The sequence below is a fragment of the Lissotriton helveticus genome, chromosome 7 (assembly GCF_964261635.1).
Source record: "Lissotriton helveticus chromosome 7, aLisHel1.1, whole genome shotgun sequence".
Lineage (NCBI taxonomy): Eukaryota > Metazoa > Chordata > Amphibia > Caudata > Salamandridae > Lissotriton > Lissotriton helveticus.
In genome coordinates this window covers 1,188,646,590-1,188,658,607 of record NC_136068.1, presented here as the reverse complement: position 1 = coordinate 1,188,658,607, position 12,018 = coordinate 1,188,646,590, and the positions used below count along the sequence as shown (strand labels likewise).

The window sequence follows — 12,018 nt, the reverse complement described above, 5'->3', positions numbered from 1 at the left end:
ACGCGCTATGTAAAACCTTAAACCGAGTACGCTTAAAATAACTACCATCAATTTCACTAAATAGACATTGTTTTGATATTGGGCCCAAAAGTATTTCAAAGATTGTGGGGATGGAGGCATTATCCATAGCACCCTCCCCTGTTAACATAACTCGCATTTTCAACAAGAAACCAGTATAAAAATATAATGCGAAATCGGGTAAGGCTAACCTCCCTCTATGAAGTGGAAGTGTCATAAAACGCATAGCGCGTCTAGGCCTGCCGGGACTCCATATAAACTTAACACATAACGATTGAAGATGTTGTAGTCTTACATTAGTTACTTCCAATTGAACAGACCGGAGCAAATATAAGACCTTGGGTAAAATATTCATTTTTTATAATATTGCTACGCCCAATTAGTGTGAAGTGCAGCCGCTCCCATTTGTCCAATGACTCCCTTAAACTCTGTAATAGTGTTTTCCAATTAACATCCATAACCTCAGTCATGGAGGCATGATTCAAAATGACTAAGTAAGTGTCCTCCTTTACCACTCTGGTGTCTGACCATGCAATTTTGTCTGAGCAGAAAATTTGAGTTTTAGCTACGTTTAATTTGTATCCAGAGATTTGTCCAAAAGCAGCCGCTAGGCGTTCTATCTCTACTATTGCCAAAGCAGGATCAGTCGTAGTAACTGCAATGTCGTCTGCATAAGCAAACACAGAAAATTGATAATTATGTACCAAAAAGGGAGGAATGCGAGGATTACGTGCCAGCTGTTCTATAAAAGGATTAATATAAAAAGCAAATAAAAAGGGAGAGCAGGGGCAACCCTGTCTAGTACCCCTGAAAATGAATACTGTATCAGAATAAAGACCCGTAGCTGAGATTTTTGCAGTCTGTGTAATATAGAGTGCCTGTAAAGCCGTAATAAATCGTCTACCAAATCCACACTGATACATTAATTTCCAAAGATAATCTAATTCAAAACGATCAAAAGCTTTCTCAGCGTCTAATAAAATCAAGCCTAAGTCCCTCTGTTTTGAGCATGCAACATCAAATAATGTTATTACTTTATTTACCTGTGTGGTCGTTCCACGCTGTGGTATAAACCAGTGTTGATTTAAAGAGACTAACGGCGTGATTACCTTAGAAAGCCGATTTGCTAAAATTTTAGTAAATTAGGTCCGGGTCCTTACCCTTTTTACAGAAAATCACAACGGTGGCTTCTGCCCATGATTTCGGCGGCTTGCCTATTTGTGCAGCCAAACACGCTTTCAACAACTCATCCTTTATTTGATGAAAAAAAGTGTATGCACTTCCCCAGGAATCATACCGGCCACTTTCCCTAAAGCTAAGCCATATATACAGCTGCTTCTAATTCCGCCATGGTAATCGGTATATCCAATTGTTCCGAAATCACCGGATCTAGGTAGGCAATTAGCTCCTGCAAAAGTACACTTTGATCTCCAACCAATCCGCCCTGTTGTGTATACAAATCAGTATAAAACTGATGGAAAATAGAAAATATCTTCTGTGGATCAAGATGCAGGCACCCATTCTGATCCTTTAAAGCTTGAATGTTGCATGCAGAATCTTTCATGCGTAGCCGCATCGCCAGATGTCTACCGATTGTTTCCCCATACTCATGATTTTGCTGCTTGAATACTAAATATTTCCTTGCATTCTCTAAATTCCAAAACCCTAAAATATTTGCACAATTTTTTACTACCCTATCTTCTAATACTGGAATATCATCCACCTGTGACATAATCCCAATCATTAATGCCCTTTCCGCCTGTCTCAGTGCCTCATAATGTTGACATAATTCCTGCTTAAGTTTCTTTTGTGGATACAAACTATAATTAAGAACTTCCCCACGAAAACAAGCTTTAAATGTATCCCATACCATGTTAGAGTGGGCCGTAAAATTATGTGTAAAAAATTCCAGGATCCATTGATGCATATATTCTTTAAAGTCAGCATTTAAACATAGTTTCCGATCAAATGTAAAGGGCCTAGGTAAACTTTTTCTCCTAAATATACAGAGTTCTAATACAATAGGAGCGACCACTGTGCCCTCGGCCTGGTTGCTCCCCGCCTGCTGCCTGCCACTTACCTGCTGCCTGCCTGCCTGCTGCCGATCCATCCCGGCGCCCCAGCCGCCGCAGGGCCGCCCGCCTTGATCGCCGATCCAGCCCGGCGCCCCAGCCGCCGCAGGGCCGGCCGCCTGGTTTTCGCGCCGGTTTTTGACGCGACCCCGCCCCCCGCCTACCGATAGGCCCACGCGCTCCCCGCCTGACCCGCCCTCCCGGATCCCTTCTTAAGGGGACACCGACCCCATACTTGCAGCGACCACTGTGCCCTCGGCCTGGTTGCCCCCTCGCTCCCCGCCTGCTGCCTGCCACTTACCTGCTGCCTGCCTGCCTGCTGCCGATCCATCCCGGCGCCCCAGCCGCCGCAGGGCCGCCCGCCTTGATCGCCGATCCAGCCCGGCGCCCCAGCCGCCGCAGGGCCGGCCGCAGGGCCGGCCGCCTGGTTTTCGCGCCGGTTTTTGACGCGACCCCGCCCCCCGCCTACCGATAGGCCCACGCGCTCCCCGCCTCCCGCCTGACCCGCCCTCCCGGATCCCTTCTTATGACGCCCCCTCAGCGACCGCGCAGCGGACGCGCGCAGCGGGAGCACCAAATGAGCGCCGAAGGTGCGCCAAAGGTAAGCCCGTCTGCGCCCGTCCGCGCCTGGACCGCGCCCAGTGCCAGGACCCCTGGCCCCCGCAGATCCCAGCCCACCCGCCGGACGTACGACGCTGCCACCCTCATCGCACTCAACGACGGACGAGCCCCGGGACGCTACCGTGCCACCCCGAGGCGCTCCCACGGACCCTTCTGCTGCACCGCCTGCAAGTTCACCTGCATCCGGACCTGCCTCGCACCAGCACCCGCCAAGACGAACACCAGCACCAACCACCTCAAGTGCATCCTGCTCAACACCCGCTCAGTCCACAGACACGCCATCGAACTCTGGAACCTCATCGACACAACAGCTCCTGACGTTGCCTTCCTCACGGAGACCTGGATGAACGCCTCTTCAGCGCCCGACATCGCCATCGCCATCCCGGACGGCTACAAGATCACCCGGAGGGACCGCACCGCCAACCAGATGGGAGGAGGCATCGCCATCATCCACAGGGACACCATCCGCATCACGACCCACACCGACGACATCCTGACTACCGCCGAACACCTACACTTCCAGATCCACACCGACCCGAAGACCACCCTCAGAGGCACCCTGATCTACCGACCCCCGGGACCACGCACACAATTCAGCGAGGACATCGCCGACTTCGTCAGCCCGCATGCCCTCCCCTCCGCTGACTACATCCTCCTGGGGGACCTCAACTTCCACCTGGAGAACAACAACGACCGCAACACCACCACCCTGCTCGACAACCTCGCCAACCTCGGACTCAAGCAGCTGGTGACCACCCCCACCCACCTCGCCGGACACACACTCGACGCCGTCTTCTCATCCTGCAAAGACATCGTCTTCAGCCACGCCACAGGACTCCACTGGACGGACCACAGCTGCGTCCACTTCACCTTCAGAAAAACGACGATCCACCACCACCAGCAACAGGTCGCCCGCAGAAACTGGAGCAAGATCACAGTCGACCAGCTCGCCGCTTCCCTGAGCCAGCACCCTCCCGCCAGCTCAGCGAACCCCAGCCAGGCCGCCGACAACCTCATGAAGTGGATCAGCAACTGCGCGGACGAACTCGCCCCACTGAAGACCCCGCCCAGCAGACCCGGCAGCAAGAAGGCCCCATGGTTCACCGACGAACTCAAGAGCTCCAAGAAGAACTGCCGAGCCCTCGAGAAAGCCTGGAGAAGGGAGCCAACACCGGACAACATGACCACCCTCAAGCTTGCCACCCGGAAGCACCACCAGCTGATCCGCGACACCAAGAAAACTGCATTCAAGGACCGACTGGACAACAACGCACACAACTGCAAGGAACTCTTCAACATCGTGAAAGAGCTCTCCAACCCCAACGCCGGAAACAACGACATCACCCCATCGCAAGAACTCTGCAACTCCCTCGCCTCCTACTTCCACAACAAGATCGCGGACATACACAACAGCTTCAACACCCAACCGACGAACGCCACGTCCGACTCAACCGAACCACCGCCCCCCACCACCACCCTCCGCGCCTGGACTACTATCAGCACCGAAGACACCGTCCGCACGATGAACTCCATCCACTCCGGATCTCCGACCAACCCTTGCCCTCACCACGTCTTCAACAAGGCCGACGCTGTCATCGCACCCCACCTGCGGGACATCATCAACACCTCATTCGACACCGCCACCTTCCCTGAGAGCTGGAAGCACGCCGAACTCAGCGCTCTACTCAAGAAACCAACAGCGGACCCCACCGAACTGAAGAATTACCGCCCCATCTCGCTCCTCCCGTTTCCAGCCAAAGTCATCGAGAAGACCGTCAACAAGCAACTGGCCGCCTTCCTCGAGACGAACGGATCCCTCGACTCCTCACAGTCTGGCTTCCGAGCCAACCACAGCACCGAGACCGCCCTCATCGCGGCCACCGATGACATCCAAACCCTGATGGATAACGGAGAAACAACGGCCCTCATCCTCCTAGACCTCTCCGCGGCCTTCGACACCGTCTGCCACCGCACCCTAGTGCAGCGCCTCTACAACGTCGGAATCCAGGAGAAGGCACTGGAATGGATCATCTCCTTCCTCGACGGAAGAACCCAGAGAGTCCGCCTACCTCCGTACGCCACCGAAGTCATCTGCGGCGTACCCCAAGGATCCTCGCTGAGCCCAACCCTCTTCAACGTCTACATGAGCCCCCTCGCGGCCATCGCACGCCAACACAACCTGAACATCATCTCCTACGCCGACGATACCCAGCTGATCCTCTCCCTTACCAACGACCCCGCCGCCGCCAGAGCCAACCTTCACGAAGGAATGAAAGAAGTAGCCGAGTGGATGTCGACCAGCCGCCTGAAGCTGAACTCGGACAAGACGGAAGTCCTCATCCTGGGATCCTCGCCCTCCGCCTGGGACGACTCCTGGTGGCCCCCTGCCCTGGGAACTGCACCCAAACCGACAGACCACGCACGCAACCTGGGCTTCATCCTGGACTCCTCCCTCTCCATGACCAAGCAAGTCAACGCAGTCTCCTCGTCGTGCTTCAACATCCTGCGCATGCTACGGAAAATCTTCCGATGGATCCCCACCGAGACCAGGAAGACTGTCACCCAGGCCCTCGTCACCAGCCGACTGGACTACGGCAACGCCCTCTACGCCGGAACCACCGCCAAGCTCCAGAAGAGACTCCAACGGATCCAGAACGCCTCGGCCAGACTCATCCTCGACATCCCACGACACAGCCACATCTCCGGACACCTAAGAGACCTGCACTGGCTCCCGGTCAACAAGAGAATCACCTTCCGTCTCCTCACCCACGCACACAAAGCCCTACACGATCAAGGCCCGAGCTACCTCAACAACCGCATCAACTTCTACGCTCCCAAACGACACCTCCGATCAGCCAGTCACGCCCTCGCCGCCGTCCCCCGCATCCGAAGAACGACAACAGGAGGAAGGTCCTTATCCTACCTGGCTGCCAAGACCTGGAACTCCCTCCCGACCGACCTGCGCCTGACCCAAGACCACCTCGCCTTCAGGAAGAAGCTCAAGACCTGGCTGTTCGGGCAGTAGCAGCACCCCCCCCCCCCCCTAGCGCCTTGAGACCCTCCGGGTAAGTAGAGCGCTCTATAAATGTCTATGATTGATTGATTGGTCTGACGAGATCCGGGGATATAATCGGATAAAAGCTTCAGGTAACATAACCAGAGGAGCACAAAAAGTAGTCCAATCTGACTTTTTATGAGGATAAGAATAAAAGTTAAAACCCATATCCAGTTTATTTAACGTTCCCCAAACATCCACTTATCCGTGATCGTGAACCAAGTTATGAAGGGCTTTAAAAACTCTAGATTTCCGGCCCATATACTTTTGGGGTCCTTCTTGTAATGCCTTGTTTGTTAGATTAATGTTAATATCTCCGCAAATATCTCCGCAAATTACTAAAGGTTGCTCCCAAGATGCTAATTCCATATTTAGTTATAGTAATATTTCCGGATCATCCATATTGGACCCATAAATATTGCATACTGTAATTTTATGACCCCCTATACTGCACTCAGCTATAGCCCACCGACCATGTTTATCAGATAAAATGCGACCAATGGATGATAAATTAGGTTAGCTTCCAGGATAGTGTTTTCCTTAGTGGCTTGAATTGAATCAGTAACAATCTTACATTGAGCAAGTTCATCCTCCAACGTCGAGATGCGAGATTCTGCTTCATTGAACCTAGCAACAAAGCTCGCCTGTGATTTGGTCAGCCGTCTGATTGAGTTCTGAAGTTTACGGCATGAATTCTGGACTCTTTGACTCTCTTGCCGGGTTTCTTCCCGATGCGACGTAATAGATTGATGTATCATAGACAAAGAAATTTCCTCTTCCACCGCTACTCCTTGATTCCCATGAGAGATTGATACATCTTTAGCCGAATGCAAGTCAAGTTTCCTCACAGTGTTAAAGAGCTAGACTCCTGATCTTCAAATTCTTCCGGGATCAAACTACTATGATCACTACCATCTGCCATAGATAACTGAGCCGAGTATTGCGCCGCTAAATCCTCACTAGAGGACATAAAATGTTCAGATAGTGAATAAAAATCACCTGAATCTGCCTCAATGCATTGAGGTGCCCACGCGGCTTGCACTTGCACTGACGTATGTCCATTAGAACTACCATGAGTAGTGATTTCTCCAGTTCCCAGAGAATCATTAGAACCATGTGGAGCGAATTCTACAGAACTTCCTGGAGTCTCCCCCTGTGCTGCACAGCCAGCGTTAGTGGCTACTTGAGTATTCAAAATGGTCACATTAGGCGCAGTCCCTCTTGTCACTGACAAGTCTCCAGTGGTACCTTTACTTATATTAGAAGTGTTAGCTGCATTAGCTATATTAACTGTATTAACTGGTTCGGCCACAGTCACTGTAGCTAACACATGCGGTGTGCCATTATCTGCATCCAAAGAGACTGCTGCTTCCAATGCTATTGCTGAGTTAACTACCTTGCCCTTACGTTTCTCTTTAGCAGCAGAGAACAAAGCTGGTATCTTTTTACCATCAGCCACATTTCCCTTAGATCTTGTAGCTGTAATGACAGAGTTCTTATTGAAGGTCTGCTCCCCTGTTTGAGCAATTTTCCCTCTCACCTGTGGGTCGGCAGTAATGGTCTCTGACGGCTCGGCATCTCCCGCCTCCTCCTCCTCATGATTCCTTGGCTTACTCTGATAATGTTTCGGCGGCATCAGAAATGAGGACTGCAGCTTCTCGGCGAATATTGGCAGCGGCTCCCAGGTGCGGAGTATTCCCTCTCGCAAGAACGCCCAGCGAGTACTCCTTCTCCAAAAACGTCCCACCGTTCGAGGGAAGCACGAAAGCAGAATCATCAGCGGCCGGCGCCCGAACAGGTGAGAGCTACTAACACAGAAAAAAGAAAAAAAATACCTCTGGGAATCAAAAATTACTCCAAACGTCCCCCGCAGAGACCACAGAGACCACGCCAGTGGCTTTTAACGGTGGCTCTCAAAAAAGATATACACATTATGGGAAAATGGCTCCGTGATCAGTTCTCCTTCCCCGTTACTGCTGTTTCCTACAGGGTTCAGCATGGGAGGTCTGCTCACGCGTCCGCCTCGGACTCCATCTTGCCCCCATTAAATGCAGATCCTCACTGTAACTGCTAATACCCTGCACCTTCAACATCATATTGGGGAATTGGAGTAAATGGAGCTCTAAAATATCAATACCTGGTCCAAAAGTGAATTAGATTGAACCATTCCTATCACAAAGGAGATTGCTGCTTGTATTTCTGGACTCTAGTCCAAATCTTCCTGGGATAATAAGTTGATCATCCATGCTTTTGGGCTTAAAGTGCTCTTATGCAAACTTTCTTATAGAGTAGACCAATGAAGCAGAGGGTGAACAATCTAACTAACTTTCTACCTTTTCTTTAAGAAGATCTAGGTTATCCTTCGAATTAATCAGAATTAAAGTAGAGGCTTCACTTGAACCTATTGTTTTCTCCATAACCTTCCTCCTGGTGTTGATTATCTCTTTATTACTTGACTGCATATTCCTTGTAGACTTCATCTTAGTTACTGGCATTAACACAAAGTCAAAAACTTCCTGAAGCTTTAAAAATCGAACAATGAACAAAAGCCCTATCCTATAAAATACTCAACTCGCCTTACTCGGCAGGCATCCTTTGAATACCGCCACTTTTCCGCTCTGGTTTCTATTATTTGCTTGTACATATTAAATACTCCTACTTGTTCTTTTGAAGTCACTCTCTATTATACATTAACCATCCACTATACCGCCACTGCTAGTTGGGTTTGTTTCACTGCCTGTTTAACAGGTTAGCTGGTTCATATTATCCTTGGGACTTCCAGTAGCTAGGTTTGGCTACCTCCTAATATTGTGAGTTGGGCACCTTCTCTCGACTGTCCTGCACCCAACTCGCTAAGTGCCGGAGGATGGAGGTACTGGAATTATGCTCTCTGCTTTCTTCTTCCCAGTACCACTGATGAGGCTTAAGGGAAGCAGGAAGTGAAGCTGGAGACTAGAGGGGGAGGCAAAACACACACACACACACACACACACACACACCAACAAAGCGGGAGGAGCTGGAAATGAGGTATAGTGAGGCTACTAATGCAACTCCGTTGTAAGGCCTTCCAGGCATGTTATGCTCCGAGAATACTTTTATAACGTTAAAGTGGCACTCCCACCTCAGTGAATGAGCGTGTGTCTTTGAATTTCATGAAGAGTGGAGATGTATATGTGTGTGTGTGTATGTATGTATATGTATGTATATATATATATATATATATATACATACACACACACACACACACACACACACACCTCGTAAAAGACATAGAGAAAGGACAAGGAATCATCTGTCATAATGTCCGCCATCTTAGCATGGTAAATTTCATTCATTTACATTGGTAATCAGCAAATTGTATTCTTCATTCATGATCAAACCAAGCCACAAGGGCAACATATATACACCAAAATTGAAAAGGCCTGCTTGGTCAATTATTCATGTTCTAATACACATAAATAACTCAAAATTACAATGATATAGACCCTCTCTGTAATAGGAATGGTGTCTTGATTTTAGTAACAACTCGGAATTACAGCAGAGCATTGCATTTGCCGAGTATGTTAATCCCTGAGGCGGTTATAAAACATAACTGTAAAATACGTACAAATCAAATAGTCAAATAAAAATGGCAGAGAGTACAGTAGCCAGGTCAAAATCCCAGATTCCACTAGGCACAGTTGTTTTGAAAATGATTATACTGTTTCAAACATTTTAGGACCTATTGTTGGTAAATCAGCTTGAACATGAGGTTATAATACCTTTGTGATCGTAATTTATGTATTTAAATATTGAGATTTAGGGGAACCTGCCCACTATTTTGTATGTATATTTATACATTAATTCGATCACAAGGACCAGAGAAAATTGTATTTTTAGACCAGGATTGAATATTTCAAAAAAATATTTTTATAATATGTTTTTGAATGATATATGGTCTTAATTTACACTATACTAACTAAAAGAAGTTTATCAAGTCCGTTTTCCACATCCATTATTTTGATGGGATGAGCATTCAGTGAATGTAACAGTATTTATTCACATGGGTGGTCACGACATGTCGTGATCAAGACCGGGCTTCCTGGTCGAAACGAGTCATGTCTGCTGTTTACGGAATAAAGCAATGAAATTTGCAAAACTTGCCGTGTGGTTGGTCCGTTCCTGATTTCTCGTCTTCAAGGGAGGAGGAAAGGCATACTGGCATCAGGACTGTGTTTGTATATATTTATATCTATATCAGTTTGACAGATTATTGTTCACTTAATTAGCCAAAACAGGAAATGTAATATCAAATGCTGGGAACAACCATTGAAGCTCATCATGGCATTGTTTTGCGGTCTGTGGCAGAGGAATTAAAAATCTGAAATCTATGGAGTGATTGCTAGTGTTTAGAAGAATTTATTTTCTCAAAGGTGGTTATTTCGTAATAAATTAATATGTCACTAGAGCAAATTCTTTTAAATCCCATATCTGCACTTCTGTACAATGTTTCAAACAGATGATGTTGATCAAGCTTCCAAAGATGTTCAGGAAAAAGTGCTGCAGATGGAGTCAGATAGAAGACAGAAAGAATGCGCAACAGTACGGAAAGTGCCATCAACTACAAGGTAGGTGATTTATATTGTGTGGTGCCTGTGCCATGATCTGGCATATCGGAAAAGTATACCGTTTGAAGGTTTGCAAAGAGAAAAGCCTACACAGTACACTGCAGAAAACCTCATAGAACTTTGCATGGGTTACTCATTGCTGCTGCTGTCTTTGAAGTATTGTAGCATTACACACATCATTAACGTATTGTCTAGAACGTATTTTAACATGCTTTTGCTTGCTTGTGTTTCGCCTGAGATTTCGTCTGTGCACTAAATTAACCTTACGTGATCAAATGTCAATATTTAATGACCATTCAGCACCAATGTTTAAGTTGCTTCAACATACAATACAAATCTTCTCAAATTAGTCCTAGGCCTCACATAAACTGCCTTCGCAGTGAAGCAGTGCTCCAGTTTAATCTGTGCCTTCCCCCTCACTATACCCTTGCTTCATGGATATTTCAGCTAGTTCAACCATGGTCTCACACTTCTATGCTATCTCAGCACCTGCACTCCTCAGAAATGTATCTTTCCCTGTTGAGTGCTGGTCAGGACTCATTCCTTTCCCCTCCAAAGTACAACTGAAGAGTCATTCTACACTTCTGATTGTTTCCGTCTTTGAAATAACCTGTTCTTGATAGACACTACCACAGCAGTAGAAAAGAAACCCACTAGCTAACAAAGACAAAATGCTTTAGGTCTTAGTCTCATCATCAACCTCGAAACAGTATAATCTTTTCCTTTCCTGTGCTGCTATACACCCAATCAAAAACATACTCAAGACTCTCCTGCCCTTCTTTCATTCCTGCCACACTTTAAAAAATATAGCATTTTTAAAAGGTAGTGTCTTCATTCACACAGGTTCTAGTGTCTCATGCATATCCCTAACCCCTATAAATAATAGTACTCTTTGAACCTCCCCTCTCCCCTGTTGCCCACATAAGTTTCCACTCCTCTTTCAGATAAAACACCCCGTCTCTTTTTATGTAGCTTTCCCTGTAATGTTCTAATGTATCCCTTGCAGTTTTTCCTCTCCCCTGCTGTCCCCTTACTGCTTCTCCATCCAGTATTTCCACAGGTGTCCCTATGCTGCACCCTTTTCCCTCTGCCATCGAAGTCTGAAGGAGGCTGATAGACTCATTGATAACCATGTTGTTTGTGTTTCAGTACTGTTTTTTTGTTTTAGTTCTTCAACACAGTCCTCCACTATTCTAATTCCATCATGGGATGTGGAAGGATCAGAATCTACAGGCGAGTTAATAAAGCTTGGAGACACAGCACATACATTTACCTTAAGGAAGAATGGTGAGTGTTTCTAAATGATATACATCTTAAAGGGTGTCACTGCCTGTTCTGGACCTGAGCACATATGCCAACAACATTGGAGGTGAGCAGTAATGCAGCTACTTTCAGCGGTGCAGCTTGTCGAGGCTGCTTGCCTTACTACTGATAACATTGGTAGAAAAAACAAAACAGTTTGTCCAGCCAGTAGATTGTCCGGCAGGTGTGTGGACCACAGGGATGTGATGATAGGCATTCCGCTGCAGCTTGTCAGTGGCTGTGAGTTGATGTGGAGTGCTTTGTCTCTGTTGAGATATGCCCTTGAAACCTGCAAGCTAAACGTAAAGCTACTGATACTGCCATGTCAAGAGATCACAGAGCT

General features: G+C 47.6%; 1 protein-coding gene across 1 annotated transcript in view; it reads left to right on the top strand.

Moving 5' to 3' along the window:
- The window catches only part of CEP95 (centrosomal protein 95), a 754,590-nt gene that overhangs the window by 186,811 nt on the left and 555,761 nt on the right, over positions 1 to 12,018 (top strand). Inside the window, exons 5-6 of the mRNA XM_078654338.1 lie at positions 10,265 to 10,373; positions 11,542 to 11,660. Of these exons, the coding sequence (XP_078510464.1) occupies positions 10,265 to 10,373; positions 11,542 to 11,660 (228 nt within the window). The remainder of the gene's footprint in view (positions 1 to 10,264; positions 10,374 to 11,541; positions 11,661 to 12,018) is intronic.